The 16,642-nt window shown below is 40.3% G+C and overlaps 1 protein-coding gene across 2 annotated transcripts in view; it reads left to right on the forward strand.

Moving 5' to 3' along the window:
* LOC107596102 (neuronal tyrosine-phosphorylated phosphoinositide-3-kinase adapter 1-like) overlaps positions 1-15,672 on the forward strand; it is a 64,235-nt gene extending 48,563 nt beyond the window's left edge. For both annotated transcript variants that reach the window (XM_016286720.1, XM_016286719.1), the window contains 5 exons: positions 4,347-4,744; positions 5,901-7,601; positions 7,719-7,943; positions 9,174-9,277; positions 12,504-15,672. In XM_016286720.1, the coding sequence (XP_016142206.1) occupies positions 4,347-4,744; positions 5,901-7,601; positions 7,719-7,943; positions 9,174-9,277; positions 12,504-12,866 (2,791 nt within the window). In that variant the 3' untranslated portion in view covers positions 12,867-15,672. The remainder of the gene's footprint in view (positions 1-4,346; positions 4,745-5,900; positions 7,602-7,718; positions 7,944-9,173; positions 9,278-12,503) is intronic.
* Positions 15,673-16,642: the final 970 nt, after the last annotated feature.

Here is a 16,642-nt window from a genome sequence, read left to right on the forward strand (position 1 = left end):
ATTACCATATTTTGCAATGCTTTGTTTACATCTTCAACTTTTTTTGAGTGCTTTTTTCCTTCTGTAATTCTTCTCAGCTGGACAGGATTGATTGCAATCTTTATGCCTCTTGGCATTCCTCTCTCTCTCTCTCTCTCTCTCTCTCTCTCTCTCTCTCTCTCTCTCTCTCTCTCTTTCTCTCCCCATCTCTCCATCTCTATGTTTCTGGATGAAGAGGAGAATGCATTTAGATGATTGTCTCTGACACCTGTGCAAATGGACATCAAAGCGCTTTTCATCCACTCTGTGTTCTACATTCATGACACACGCAGAACCCACAACACATCCTGAGTGCAGACAAACATGTTGCTTTTAAGCGCCTTTGTATAAACTGCTCACACATGCAGACATACATGTGCTGTCAACATGCAGTCAGACATACATCAAACATGCTTTTATACATGCACAATATCTTTAAGCAGTTATCTCGGCTCCTTCCACCTCTTTCTTTCCCCTTCATAGACGTAAAGAGATTCACAAGAGGTCACCCACACATGCTCGCTCTCTGTCTGGAGGATCTGTCCACTTCCTCTCTCGTCCTCCCACTCAATCCCTCCATCCTCCTCCTCTCTGCTACTGAATGCAGATGACTCTCATTCATTTATCCCTCCCTCCCTGTTCCCCTATCTCTTTTCCCACATCTTGCTGTCAATCTTGAGTGGCAACAAATGAATGGATGAATCAAGTGAGTCACTTAGCATGTTAGCAAACTGATTCTGCACACTAATGTGCCTTTAAACTCGAGACTCAGATAAAGCCATGTAAGAGCCACATGTTGTGCAGCCTGAAGCAAAACAACAGAAATAGAGCAGACATGAATTGCTTTAGTTCCCTGTACCTTTGAGCTTTCATTCTGCCATGTGAAGCATCGTGTCAAATGAGACCGAACAACCTAAAATCCTCAGTTATGAGAACAAACCTCATATGACTCTCAGTCTGTTCCCTCTCATTTTGCTTTCAGGCACAGATTTTCTTTCAAACCTTTTTTGGCACAAATGGGTTACAAACCATAGCATTTATTTTCTGCACTGATTAGTGTAAAACTTTAGTATACACTACCATTCAAATGTTTTAGGTAAGTAGGTTATAAAAAATAATATAAAATGAACAAATTAATACTATATACATATAAATTAATACATTTATTCAAGGTTGAATTACAATCACAATGTTACAAGACTTTTCAAATAAATGAAAGTTTATAAGTGAAGAATGTATCATTGTTTCCTCAAAAATATTAAGCAGCACAAATGTTTGCACAAACATTGATAAGAAAAGCTTCTTGAGCAGCAAATCAGCATATTAGAATGATTTCTGAAGGATCATGTGACACTTAAGACTGGCATAATGATTCTGAAAATTTAGCTTTACCATTATAGGAATAAATTACATTTAAAAATAACACTGCTAAATTGGTGCTGCTGTTGGTTATTGCTGTTGTTGTAGATTATTGCTGCTGCTGGTGCTGCAAAGCAAGTAGAGGAACTTGCTACTGCCAATACATAGGCCGATACGGTGCTGCGAGTATTTTTGTCATACTGCTGCTGTACAAATAGCATATACAGTATAATAAACCATAGCAGATCTATACAGGTGGAGCTGGGGAAGGTGAAGGTTTTCAGAGGATCTCTGAAATGCTAACCAGCCATTTAAATGTACAGAACAGTAGAGTACCATCATCAGGGGAAGAACTGACACATATGTAGTTAACGCACTGATTTTGTGTAGAAAACATCCTAAAATAAACATCACACAATGAGACAGAATAATTCAGTCCAGTGGTTTGTTCTGAATATTTTACTATGGTGTGTGCAGCTAAAACGGCATGTCCTTGATGGATTTTATGATAGGCTGTTCAGACTCATCAGACCTTTTTTGTCCAGATTATACCTGGGCGACAGCTGTACTGTGAGATCTCCATGGCCAACTCATACGCTGTGTGCCCTGTCTGCGCATCATATCCTGTGGTGCAGTTCTTTTCTGTTAATGTGTGTCACACTCTACTAGCTCAGCATCTTCTCTGCCTTCTGCCTGACAACAAAGACTCACACACACTGCTGAACAGTGTATTGATGAGTTGCTTCCATCTGGACCTTGTGCACATCAACCTTCATAAAGGTCAGAGGAGGGGAGCACAGTGATCTCTAGACAATATTTACACATCTTAAAAGTTAACAGGAAGAAGTTTGTGAATTTTTAATATGACACTTATGCTCAGAGGAAGAAAAAAAATCACAATGTAATGAAAGGAGACTTTTGGTTAAGTATCTTGCTTCCCAGCAACATTTTTTATTAATTTGTTTGCTTGCTTTCTTTTTTAATAATAAAAAAAAAAAAAAGAACTCAAACATTAAGTTACATCTTGTAATTTGGTCTTTGCAGTGTTTGTGTTTTAATGCTTTCCACATTATTTATATTGCTCTATATTTTTAATGTACTGTATTACATTGTCTCATTTCTGTCTATTTTTATTTCTCCCAAGAAATATTAGAAGAACATCTAGAAAACACTTGATACTTAACTGAAACATCACTGAGAACTCCATAAAGTCACATGAGCTATAAAAAGAGCAATATCTTTGCAATATCAGTGTCTGTTAAATGGAAAAACATTTCTCTCTCTCTAAATATATCTCTAACTGACCCCATCACCAGAGAACAGCATCAGTGATTCATTTCCCTTTAATTGTGTGTGTGTGTGTGTGTGTGTGTGTGCACATGTGTGTTTGTTTGTGCTGATGGCAGCCCACTATTTACCACCTACAATATGTTGCTTAGCCACACCTGAATTAGCTTGTGTGTGTGTGTGTGTGTGTGTGTGTGTGTGTGTGTGTGTGTTTGACACGTATGCATTGTGTGCTCTGAGTTTGTGTGTTTGGAGAAAAAATTATCAGCAAACAATAAACAAATGACAGGCTTGTTGCCTTGGAAACGGGGAGAGCATGCTAGTAGATTCAGGAGAATCAGAAAAGATGCAGAGAGAGGGATGAAGGGAGAGACACGGCCTGCAGACAAAGTCTTTTTTTGTGTGTGAGGGAAGAGAAAAAGCAAGAGATCAAAAGATCAGCTGATTAAACAATGTTTGCAAATATGTCACAAGCAAATTTTAAAGGAATAGGTCAACCATTTTTGCATCAACCATCCCTAAGAATTCCAGACTTAAATTTGCGATAAAACAGAAGTAGCAACAGATATTTCTTCCGTATTTTGATGTATGTCCCAGTGTAACAGGTTATAGCAAAAGAAAAAATGTTGGGTCGGCTCTTGATTCTATCCATTGGTTGTTGATTGGATTTTGAACTGTGGCTACAACATTTAAGAAAAGAAGGCAAATAAATGTGAGCTTGCAGGGGTGGATTTAAGAGGACTAAATGATTGGAGAAGTTCAGCATACGTCACCAGAGAGAACCCTGTTATATCTTCAGAGGGACATGTTGATCGAACATTACAAGGTCAATAAAAAAAATTATACTAACAAAAAATTGGACACATGGGTGTATATGGATACATGGATGTTCACAATAATATCAATAACTTATATGCATTTAGAAAATAGATTTTTATTTCATACCAACTTTAAGATAATTGAAGATGGAGAAGATGAAAAGAAACAACGAAAGAATAAGAAGAAAGAAGGGGAGCTAAGGAGAATAGAGGAGAAAAGAAGGATGGGAGGGTGAAGGAGGCTGTTGGGTCTCTCGCAGGCTGGCATGAACTGCTTCCTCTCTCATCATTCATCCTGGACTTGGAGTGAGTGGGGGGGTGGTGCTCTGATTTTGCTTAGATTGTGAGAACCAAAAGTCCCCACAAGGATATTAAAACCTGAAATTACCTACATTGTGGGAACCACAACAAAACAGCTTAATACACATATTAAATAACATAATTGTATTGAAAATGTCTGTGAGGGTATGGTTTAGGGTTAGAAGACAAAAATCATTAACTCAGTATGAAAACAATATAAGCCAATAGAAAGTCCCTATTATAACTGAGAGATGTGTTTGTGTTTTATTTGTGTAGGTATTGGTCTGTGTGACTGTGCAGTAGTAGGAGAGATGTTTAAACTCCGGAAATGAGTGTACAATGGGGGCTAGAGACAAAAATGAAATTGACTGTGAGCTATTAATAGAGCCTTTATCAGTAGAAATGAGGAGAGAGAGAAAAGAGGAGAATGTGGGAGGCCTACAGCACAATGAGAAACAATTTTATTATTCTAATCTGATAAAGAATCTCTCTACTGAGAAATGATTCCTTTTCCCTCAATTTCTGATTCAATCTCTCATTCTCTGATCTTCCCATCTCCCATAGCTCCAATTATAAAGATGCCTCCTCTGCGACGGTTGGGAAGGTTCGGGATCTGGCATCATTTCGGCGTCATTTCCGAATGGGATTTATGACGATGCCGGCGTCCCAGGACCTTTCGCCTCACTCTTGTGCGGCCGCCATGGCCCCACGCTCTCAATCCTGCCATGCTGTGGGCACCGGTGAGGGAGAGGAAATGGAGAATGGATATTATCCAGACTCAGACCCCCAAAACCAGTCAAATACCTCCCGCTGTCCTCCAGCCAAGCCTAAACGCCACCCCAATACTCGTCTCAGCTCCACACCCCAGCAGGAGCATCCTTCCCGGGGGGTTCACGCACCACCCGATACTCCGCCACCTCCACCTCCCAATCACCCACCCAAACACCCAGAGAAGCGGAATGGTTAGTGAGCACAACTCTTGTGACATGGGAAGTCTTTGAGACATGCATAGTTCTAGTCTCATCAATCTTCTAGTCAATGTTAAAGTTAGGGATGTGAATCCATTTAAAAAAATTATTCTTGACCTGGGACAATTCTTGTGTAGAGGCAGTTCTCATAAACTGGTGTAATTCTGATGCTTCGAATATAGATAAGGAGCCATCTGACTCACATATAACATGACAGTTCAGTTGTGGGTACATCTGAAAAAGATGGTACAACTGATAGAACATGAAACGTATGAACAGTATGATGTTTTAAAAGATTAGTTGCCATGAAGCTTGAACTCAAACTTCAGTGTCTAGTTCTTAAGTATAAGCACTTATGATTCATGACTCATAAACCATCCATTTTTCTCTGACAGTATGTTTATGTTAGTCATTCATATATTTTAATTTGAATTATGTAATTGATTTAAACTGAAGATTATTCTGAAGGATGATTACAATACTTAATGAATATTATTTTCCAGCACAGGAAATTATTTTATTCATAAGATAACATCTAAGAAAGCAGCATCTATTGTTTTTAGTATTATTTTGATACAATATGAAAAAGAAAAGGTGATTTAATAATTGCTTTGCACCAAATAATAAATTCAACATGGTTAAAGAAATATGTTGCAAACATTAACATCTCAGTATCTTAAATATTATATTTATACAGTATTTATTTAAAAACAGACTGTCTACATTGGTCACAGAAATTACCCCCCCCCCCCCGCCTTAATTAAAATGTATTTGTCTTAAAGTCTAAAACTTACATAAATAATAACCAGATTTGTGTTATGTGTGCTGAGTGATTTGCAAGCCATTTGCTTAATTTATTTCAGACTTATTTCCAACTGAATATTCAACAAGAAATAATGTTGGGTCGGTCTAGATTTTATCCATTGATTCAGTTGTGAGGGGGATGGAAGAGTTATAAAAAGTAAGAAACATGATGAAACATCAAATCATAGGGCCAGGAACTTTATGAATAAAGTAAAAAGAGTCAGTTTTGATTTAATGTAACCAGAAAGCTGTACACACCTGACCGTTGGTCTCTGTAAAACCTCCTCTCTCTTTGCCTTTGTTTCACTCTTTTTTCACCTTTTGTCTGCCTTTATTTGTTAAACAGCAATGAAGAAATCTGATTCAGGTGAAATGCCAGGACGAAAGGTTCCTCCCTTGAAGCCCAAACGGAGTCCAAGCACACAGCTCTCCTTTGACACCCCGCCCCCTCGGGTCCCACCCCCGACCACACCTCATCCCTTCCAGAGCTCTGAACCCTCTCCACGAGGTGAGGGGGGAGATGACGAGCCAGTTTACATAGAAATGGTGGGCCAGGTCTTTACCCGAGAGACTCACAGTGCCCCTACTCCTCACCCGCTCACGCCATCTGCCACAACACCTGATTCTGAATCAGACCATGGAGAGGCCATTTATGAAGAGATGAAGTACCCCCTACCAGACGACGTGGCTCGAGAAGTCCACCGCCGCTTACCACTCAAACACAAGCGCATCAAGTCTTCTAAAGCGTACCACTCCTCCATCATCTCATCCTCCTCATCCTCTGCCTCCTCCTCACTCCCACGCCCCTCGTCCTCATCTCCAGCTTGTTCCTCCTCCAAGCCTAAAGCAGCTGTCTCCATCTCTCACTCCTCTCCTCTGCCTTCATCCTGCTCTTCTGCATCCTCCACTCCTGTACCTCAAGCCCTCTCCTCCTCACCCCACCCTCCCCGTGCTCCCACACCCTTCCTGCTGCCAGGTTCCAAGCCTGAACATGAGCAGAGCTCCAGTAAGATCCCGGCACCCTTCCCCAACTTGCTCCAGCACAAGCCTCCGCTCCTGGCATTTCCCCAGCCGGCTGCTGCCTCCAGTGGGGTAGGGCCTCAACACAAGACCAGCTCGGCTAAGATCAGTGTGCAGTCGGCCTCCAGTCTGCCAGCATCTACTAGCACCTACTCCAGCATGAGCTCCACCAGCACTTCCAAAGAGTCCTCTGGAGTTGAGAAGGAACGAGAGAAGGAGAGGAGGGAAGGACAGCTGGGGCCGGCACCAGGACTCAGAGCTCGCAGTCATTCCACTCCTCTTCCTCCATCCTCAAAGTCCACTTCTCCATATTCCCACCACCATCATCATTATCACCCTCACCACAGGCCTTCCCACTATCACCATTACCGCAAGCCTGAGAAAGAGACGTCGTCATCAAGCAAGGGGTCAGGACAGTCCTCCACCCAGACGCAAACACAGCCTAAGGAGGGCAAGTCTGTCAGCTTCCTGCTCAAGTCTGAGAAATCTGAGCGGGAAAGGGACCGAGAGAGAGATCGTGAACGAGAGAGAGACCTGAGCATGCCATCATCCAGTCATTCTGATACCCCTGCCTCAAACACATACACACACACTTCTCAAACGGGCACCAGCACCACGCCAACCCTGAGTCAACCATCATCATCCACAGCAGCCACGCCACCTTCCACCTCTTCTTCTTCCACTCAGCGCCCTCCATCTCGCTCTCACATGCACCGGTCACACACCCCACACTTGTCTCATGGTCTTCCTACTTACAAACCTCCCCCCTCAGACAGCCCCCTGCTCTGGACCTATCCCTCGGTTGGCTTCCGCCGCCCACCCACCTACGATAGCCTGCGCGGGGGCTCACAGTTGCCATCCTTGCACGCAGACCCCACTAAAACTGGATCTGCAGCCCAGGCATTGCAGGCCAAGGCCGGGTTCATTCCCTGGGAGAGCGCAGCTGCCTTAGGGCTCACCGAAGAACAGGCTTACTGGCCCATGCACCGAAAATTATCATTCAGTTATGGGAGCCGAGACACTGAGAGTGAGTAATGGTTGTATGGATGGTGGAATAAGTATGAGGGATGATTATTGAGGGAATTTTCTTTCTATGGTACTATCGTAGATGTTTAATTGTGTTTTTCTCTCTAATGCTCTGTAGAGGAAGATGGAGGTGCATGGAATGGCAGTGCAGATGCTCTATTGAGGAGAGAGAGGGATGACCTAGGAGCCATGCGGGGTGGTGGACACTCTGGAATACCTGTGCGGGCAACAGGGAGACACAGCGAGAGCTTGGCTGGGGTGGATGGACCACCAGGGTTAAGAGGACTGATACGAGCGGGACTGCCCTTACCCTGCCAAACCTTCCCAGCGTGCCGCAATGGAGGTGAGATCCAATTTAAATGACATTAGCACAGGCTTTCTGCCATGACTTCAATAGTTGAAACTCTAGATATAGATCAAGTGTTTAGGTTAGAGATAAAACATTTGTACACTTACAGTTCATAAACAACTGATTGAAAAGGTCATTGGTTTATGAGCTGGAAGTTGATGATTACTCATGCTGTTGGGATCAGTGTGCATTGATTTGTTTGGAAAGCATCAAATGTTATAACAGAATGATCAAATAGCTATAATGTCTTTTAAAATATGAGAAAAACCCAACATTTAAACCTACTAAAACCATGGTGAAAAAAAAATCACAACGACCATGCAACACAGTTAGTTTAGCAACACACAATTTTAGCTTGAAATAGCTAAACATACTGTATGTTATCCTAGCCAACTAGCTGCAGTACCTGTCACAGTTATGAACCATAGATTTCTGGACATTTCAGAACCTTATAATTGTATGCCATGATGCATTAAGGAGTAAATTTACTAAACACTTGAGCCTCTGTATTGCAGTGCACGTCATGCGTTTTATTCACATACCACCCGGAAGTCCAACTTAACTAGCACTTTATGCATTACGTTGTGCAATGCACATTTAAATAACGTCAATGTCATTTTTTACAATGCAAACACACCTGCTTTCAATGCAAATGAGGCTCATTATAGAATGCAATGCATTCACAGATGTCAGCACTATTTGCCTGGCGCAATTAATGTTGCGCTATTAGTAGAAAGTAGGATGGAAAGCAGACTGAATTTCATTAATATCTGTAGAAACAGTTTGTATGCTACTTCTATTCATCAAGACAGCACTAATCCATCAAATGATGATCAAATGAAGGTGAAAATTGTTATAAATCCAGATGGAACTTTTTGCTGAGCCCCGTTTCTGCATTTTAAAGATTGATTTAGGTGGCTGGATTGCAAAGGTGGCATGCAGTACCTGCATGCAGGTCATCACTCTATTATCTTATTTTCAAAATTCCTTTAAATTAACGATGCTATCAGCAGGCACAATTCCCTTTTTGTGATGTCCTCCTCAGAGAGTTGTCATATACATTTTAACCATATTATTTCTGGTTTCTGTTCTGCAAGATAGAAATAGGAACTTGTTTGTTTTCACAAGTAATTCCACCATTATTTTAGATTTTACTAAATTAGATTTTTCTGTGATTATTTTTCCAAAACAATAACTTGGCTGTGTGTTTGTGATCTTTTACAGAGTTGGGTCGCCTTGGCAGGTCTTCCTCCACATCGGGAGTGAGACAAGTGGGTGGTGACGTTCAAAGGCAGAGCAGCCTGCCGGCCAGAGAAGCACTCAACCAGGTAATACATGCCTGCACTATTAAAGCTGTCACTAAATTCCCATAAACACACACTCAGAGAGTTATTATACACCTGCAGTGTTATTGTTTCCTCAGCCCTGTTTAAACACAAACTCATCCGGGTACAACCGAGATCACATTAGGAATTGAGCTTATGAAATTACCTTGGACCTGCAGCCCTTTTACCGTGGAACACCAAAGAAGGTATTTTGAAGAATGTTTTAACTGGTTTTGTTTAAACAATGAAAGTTGATTTTCATGGTAGGGACAAAATCCACTGAGACATTTTTCAAAATCTCTTCTTTTGTGTTCCACAGAAGAAATAAAGTCATATGGGTTTGGAAGCACATGAGAATAAGTAAATGAAGAAAGAAATTCCAGATTTTTGGGGGGGGGTCAATCATTCCTTTAAAGGGTTAGTTCACCCAAAAATGAAAATTAGCCCATAAATTACTCACCCTCAAGTCATCCTAGGTGTATATGACTTTCTTGTAGAACCATGGATCCTGTTGCAATGACCTTTAATTCACCTCGTGAATTAAAGAAAACCCCAGACAAGAGTGCATTAGAATATTGTGCTTTTCAGTTCAAAGTATTCAGGGAATACTTTGAAATCGCACAGGCTTGTTCAGCCTCAGTCGGTGTTGATACTGCAGTAATTAATTAAATTCAGTTCAGCTGGTTAACATGCGTAAGTGTAATTGACACCAAGCTTGACAGTTACGGCAGGTGATCTGTAACTAATTTCATTTCGTTTTGTGCCCCTATGGCTGCTGTTCCAGACAGTCATTAGGTAAATCGCGGAGCCCATTGAGTCACCAGCATCCCCACCCAAACACGTCTGTAACTGCACTGCACTCCGCTGCAGGGTCAATGAGTGCAGAGAGAAAGGGGGATGAATACAGTGCGGGAGGGAGGCACAGAAATGCAGCAGAGGGAAAGGCAGATGGAAAGCGAGAGATAGAGGGAGAAAAATGCTGCACAGAATAGAAAAGAGAGGGAACAGATGCAGCGCATGGGCGGAGAAAACAGGTGCAGCAGTAAGAAAGAAGTGTGTTTTTTGTCAGTCTGTGGCAGGCAGACAAACAGTCTACATGAATGATCAAACTCAAACCTAGTGGCGCTGCCGGTGTCTCTCTGTGTCAGTCGGTGACAGGCTTTGATTCTGCCGTCTGACTGTTTCCGTCAGCAGTTTGTTAGAGAGCCATTTTGGGAGTTTAGTTTGTTGAATGTGAGAAAAGTAACAAGGAGAATCCAGAGAGACTGCAAACATGTGAAGCGCTCATGTTTTGCATGTTAAAAGACAGGGAAGTTCCAGTTCCTATAGCTCTAGTGGCGTGTGGGTTGTGTTAAAGACAGACTGGCATGAAACTGGCAACACATAATCTTTCATTTTCAATCTTGTTGGATGTTAGTTGCTGGCAAGCCTCTGTTCTTTTCCCCCTGGTGTGCTGTTGTCTCTTGGCAAAAGTTCACATGCTGACGCAGTCTGTGTGTGTGTGTGTGTGTGTGTGTGTGTGTGTGTGTAGCACAGAGATTGACTCTGTGAGCTGATATGACCTTCCCTCTCAGAGCAGGGGGATGGGATGGATGCTGTGAGTTGGCGCTATGCCGCTATCTGCTGGCGTTCTTTGATATAGCAAAGAGCACACACCCAGAGTCCAAAAAAACATTCTAAGTGGAAAATGTCTATTACAGATGGGTAACTTTGTTAGTGGTTTAAGTAGATTTGTAGGAATTATAGTGTGACATGAGCAGTTGCTAATGTAACTGCCTTGACTTGTTTTCTAACCATTTTAATCTTAAAATCAATTACTGTAACTTTTTTTCCTCTAGGAAATATCTGGGATACTCCTAGCTAAATTTTATTTTGTAATATTGTTGTTGTTAAAATATAAAACGAGCATAAAAAAAATCTTTAGAATTTTCAAGACATTCTCAAGACAAGTAAAAATATATATTTGGCCTGCTCTCATCCATCATCATACATCATTGACAGGTATGGCAAAAGTTAATTTTGGGAAGGAAATAATTGAACAGTGGCTGTTCTGAGCAGAACATTATCAGACTCTCCTTATTGATTTAATTTTCTTTTTATGTTGGATGGGATGCCAGCAGTAGTTCCCCTACCAAGTACTGCTGGCATCCCTTTTCTTATATATATAATATAATATATTAACCTGGAACCTTGGGCAAAAATTCTAAATCCATCAGGCAGTGGAACAATAAACTAACTTTCATTGTGGTATTTGATGATGGTCAAAATTAAAAAGAGAATAATTGTGATTAAATATATATATTGTTTTCTTAAAAAAATTATATAAAATAAACAAAAAATATTACAAATGTGGTGAATATTGGAAAATGTTTTATTAAATCAAATTAAATATTAAATAATTGTAATATTAAATGTTGCCTTGGCAACTAACTGAAATAAAAAAGTTTTAGTTTAAACACTAAAATCACTAAAACATAAATAAAAATAAAATAAAGCTAAATAGAAATATGTATACAATAAATATTAAAATAATAAATAAATCATAAAAAATCATAAGCACATAACAAAATTATTAAAACTTTCAAAAAAAAATTAAATTAAAATGAAAACTGAAAATCTAAAAATAAAAAAGAATAAAAATCTTTAATAAATATGTTTGGACCCTGGACCACAAAACCAGTCATAAGGGTAAATTTTTTGAAATTGAGATTTATACATCATCTGAAAGCTGAATAATACTGAGAAAATTGCCTTTAAAGTTGTCCAGATGAAGTTCTTAGCAATGCATATTACTAATCAAAAATTAAGTTTTGATATATTTACGGTAGGAAATTTACAAAATATCTTCATGGAACATGATCTTTACTTAATATCCTAATGATTTTTGGCATAAAAGAAATGTCGATAATTTTGACCCATACAATGTTTTTTTGGCTATTGCTAAAAATATATCCAAGCGACTTAAGACTGGTTTTGGTCACATATTATAATTGAATATAAAAAATACTAAAATAGCACTGATGGCCCTCAATGCATCTCTTACTTGCAGCCAGATAGTGTAGTTACTGCATCTACCAGCAGAGGCTAATTACCATGCAAACCAGCCAAACTTTTATACCTTGTTCCAAAGCAAACAATCACATGGCTAACTACTGCATTTCATCTGCTCTGTACTATCTAAACTCTAAAATAATTTCTACAATTTTTCTCTCTCTATCTCTGTGTGTAGTTCCACGTTCTCTCGCAGGCTCAGACTCATTCTCAAGCTCCCTGCAGTCCGTCTTTGAGCCGACAGCAGCTGTACCAGCAGCAAGTCCAGCTCCAGTTCCAACAGCTGGCTCAGCTCGCCGCGCAGGCCCAGGCTCCCCTCAGCACGGCCTTGGCCCAGCGTGACGGCAAGCTCCTGGAGGTGATCGAGAGAAAGCGCTGCCTGTGTAAGGAGATTAAGGCTCATCGTCGGCCGGATAAGAGCTTATGTAAGCAGGACAGTATGCCTATTTTACCTAGCTGGAGGAAAACGCCGGAGCCCCGCAAGACTGGAACACCGCCCTGCCAGAGGCCACAGGCTGTGGTGTGGGACACGGCCATCTGACCGAGGCAGAGAGCAGCAAACAGTGTGTATGGAATATGAAAGGCATGACTGAGAGAGACAGATGGAGTAACAATCTTTTCTTTTTTTCTCTCTTTTGCGTGTGAAAAGACAAAATGAAAATTTATGGTAAATGAGAGAAGTGGCCTTTGAGTGAAGAGATTAAAATAAGACTGGAAAGACAAAGCGAGAGCATTTTGCTCAGAGAATAGCATGATTTAGAATAAATCTCTCTGTAGAAGCAGGAGAAAATGTGTTGCACACAATGTTTATGTGCCATACAGATGCAGCAGATGAAACACACACATACACCCTGGAGAGCCACCCGAGTCTGAACTCTCTCTGACCTGCTGCGAATATAACCTGTGCTGCTGAGTTTACAACCTTTTTGAAACAAACTGGAAACCTTTGGAGCAACGTGACATTCATACTCTGAATATAAACCATTAGTGAGGAGAATAGACATTCTTTTTCCTCCAAGGAATGAAGAAATGATCAAAACTTGATGTATAAAGAATGAAGAGACGCTGAAAGATCATAGTGGAGCTTTTCATCATATCATAAACTGTCTGTGACTTTGGGCTTGTGTGTTTTTACTGACCAGATTTACTCCGTTATGCTGCTGTTTCCTGGGCACCCACTAGACTGATGTTTTTTTTTACATTCCAGAAGAGTGTCAGAATGTGTGTGTGTGTGTGTGTGCGTGCGTGCATGTGTGTGTGCGCGTGTGTGTGTGGTGTTATGGTGAACTTTGTAAGATGTATCTTTGCATTGGAGACGTGTGAGATTGGAAGCAAAACAGAGATGAGAGGAAATCCAGACAATATGGTGAGGAGTACAGGGGAACGAGTCAATAAAACACAAAATTCGACATGTATACACAAAAAAAATCTTACACATTCAGACACAGGAAACGATGATGAAGGGCTGTGTGGTACTGTCGTAGTTTGTAGAGGAGATTATTTTTGAAGTCTAATTACTGCCTATTGATTGAGTGCCAATTTGCTGAGTGTCGTGACACATGTGTCTGCCTATTTGGGGAGTAGAAGAAAAGCTGTTCAGCAGAACAGCAGAAGTTGACTTTTGTAGCAATATTTGTTAAAGCAGGAGACTGATTGTTAGCCCAGTCCAATACAAAAACATGATGGAGAAAAAACACAGATCTGCATCGCATTATCATAAGGGCAAATCAAATGTGTAAAATTCACTTGATCAAAATAGTAAGATCACAGGATGAGCACGATAGGAAATAGAGTGAGGACCAATGCACGGGCTGTGTTAACACGAGGTGTCATTGTGTTCACCTACAAACTGTCAGACCACCATATTTAAGCATCTGTTTACATTTAACCTGTATCTGAGCATATCCGGAGCTAACGTCTAACTGTATTTTTCAGTCTTTTTGGCAGCACAGTCTCATGTGTCAATCAATTGGGGTTGCAATGGCGTTCAATAAGATATCATAACATATATGCAAGCTCTTTGTCAGTCTTATCATACTACAGTCATATTAAGCAGTCCAGTTACCCTGTCCCTTGAAGAAAAATCAGTTTTGGAGTAAACTTCACCTCTTCACACTGTCCAACCCTCGTGCGCACATGCACATACAGAAACGCACACACTCTCGCAGTGCCCTGTTGGGAAAAATGAACACGTGGCACTCCTCAGACCGATTGCTGGAACTTTCCGCTCAAAAGAAAGCGAACCACATGACATCGAGATTAAACGAGAAGAAGAAAAAAAACAAGTGTTAAATCTGTAAAATAAACATGTACAACTGTATTGATTATGTAGCAATTATTTCCACTTTCATACTTGTAATCAATAAATATATTGTAGCATATAATGTATAAAAGTACAAGGTGTTTAATTGTTTTATAAAGAAATTTAGTAGTTTTATCTGTGGCTACCTGTCTACACTGTACTGAATGGACCACTGAAAGACGAGCCCTCTCTAATAAAGGCACAGTCTCAGACACACACACACACACACACACACCAACCAACCAATCTTTTTTCTGGCTAGTGTCATGCAAGTCCCTTTAAGCAACTTAAGTCTGATCACATTCATACCCTCACCAACATGAATATCACTTGGATATTTTTGGATATCTTCTGCTGCTATATTGAATTTCTACTACTGCTTACATATCCCTCACTGCTGTTGCTTTATTTTTCTTCTTCATTCTTTTGAGTGCTCTTAGATTTTTTTGAGATCATGTGATGGAGTTTTTAGGAGTGGAACCTTTTGTAACTGTTGGCAATTGAATGTTTCTCAGTTGTTATTGTTGTGGTTGTATTTAAAAGTTGCTGTTATTTTTCCGAATAGTTAGCACCACCAACCTGTACAGTTCTCACCCTGGCAACATTGCAGTGATGTTGCCAAGGGTTTGACATGTTGTCACCATGACACCAGGGTTTCACTGCACTAACCGGGTGGCCATTTGAAATACAGTCTTTATCAAACAGTACGGGGGACCACAGTAGAGGAGGGCTGGTGCAATGCATGCTGGGAGTTCTTGATGGATTCCCTTAATCATTCAGTTCAAGGTTGGGCTGCGTCCCAGTCTATATAAATTGTGCCCAGTTTGTACTTCAGATATACTAAATAATCATCTAGTGGCAATTTATTAAGATGAAAAGGGTAACTTAAGTATTATTGGGTAAACTAGTTTACAGAAACTGTTGGCTTTGCGTGTCTACATAAACGGTGGCCATATTATGAGTGCCATAATATATTGGTATGGTAAGATACGGTGTACCTTGGAAATCACTGTAGTGCTATATTTGCATTGATATCGTCATGAAATAAATTTTATATGATGAAATGAATATCACGTGCGAATAACAGTGTGTGTGTGTGTGTGAGGGAATTGAAAGAATCTGTTGCAAATGCACATGGATTTAATGTCTTCTTGTCCTGCAGTCTGCTTAACATACAGTCATCTGCTTTCACATTCTAATGTGGTAGTTTTATTCATTCCCTTTCTCTTCAAGCAAAAGTTCACCGAAAAATGAAAAATTGCTAAAAATCTACTCACTCAGGCCATCCAAGGTGTAGATGAATTTGTGTCTTCATCGGAACAGATTTAGAAAATGTAGGATTACATCACTTTTTCACCAATGGATCCTTTGCAGTAAATGGGTGCCGTCAGAATGAGAGTCCAAACAGCTGATAAAAACATCCCAATAATCCACAATTAACCCAAGTGTAATCCAATAATTCACAAGTTATCCACATTTTTGGGTAAACTATTCTTTTCATCCTGACCTTCTAGGCTTGTTATTTCAGTATCCAGTTTCACTGTGGGCAGTTGTTTCTTGCTCATGTGTCAGCATCATGAACACAGGGTGCTGTAAAAACTGTCTGTTGACTGATTTGTTATTCACTGATGTCCTGTGTCATAGATGCAGCTCCTGTACAAATTCTCTCTTTCTGCATGTCCTTTGTATAGGCTAGTGTTGGCTCTGACCTGCATCGGACTTGAACATCATTACAGATGTTATTTGACTATTGTGATGTGACAGATTTATCAAGTACTGCCAGTCACTGAAACATCTACAGATTATTCGAGTGCTGAGTGGAAGTTTAAGAAGTTAGGCTCTTTAACAGCCGGACTTCTGAAGTGCTGAATTTATGCTTAATTGTTTGCTGTCCAGAGCATCAGAAATATAAAGTATATGGTTATTTAGATAAAAAGATTGCTTGGGCTCTTGTCAGTGGTTTTATATTATTGTTTTCCTTAATAAGCTTAATTCTGCACTGTCAAATCAGAATG

Source organism: Sinocyclocheilus grahami, unplaced genomic scaffold (genome assembly GCF_001515645.1).
Source record: "Sinocyclocheilus grahami isolate Dianchi unplaced genomic scaffold, SAMN03320097.WGS_v1.1 scaffold215.1, whole genome shotgun sequence".
In the NCBI taxonomy this organism is placed as follows: Eukaryota; Metazoa; Chordata; class Actinopteri; order Cypriniformes; family Cyprinidae; genus Sinocyclocheilus; species Sinocyclocheilus grahami.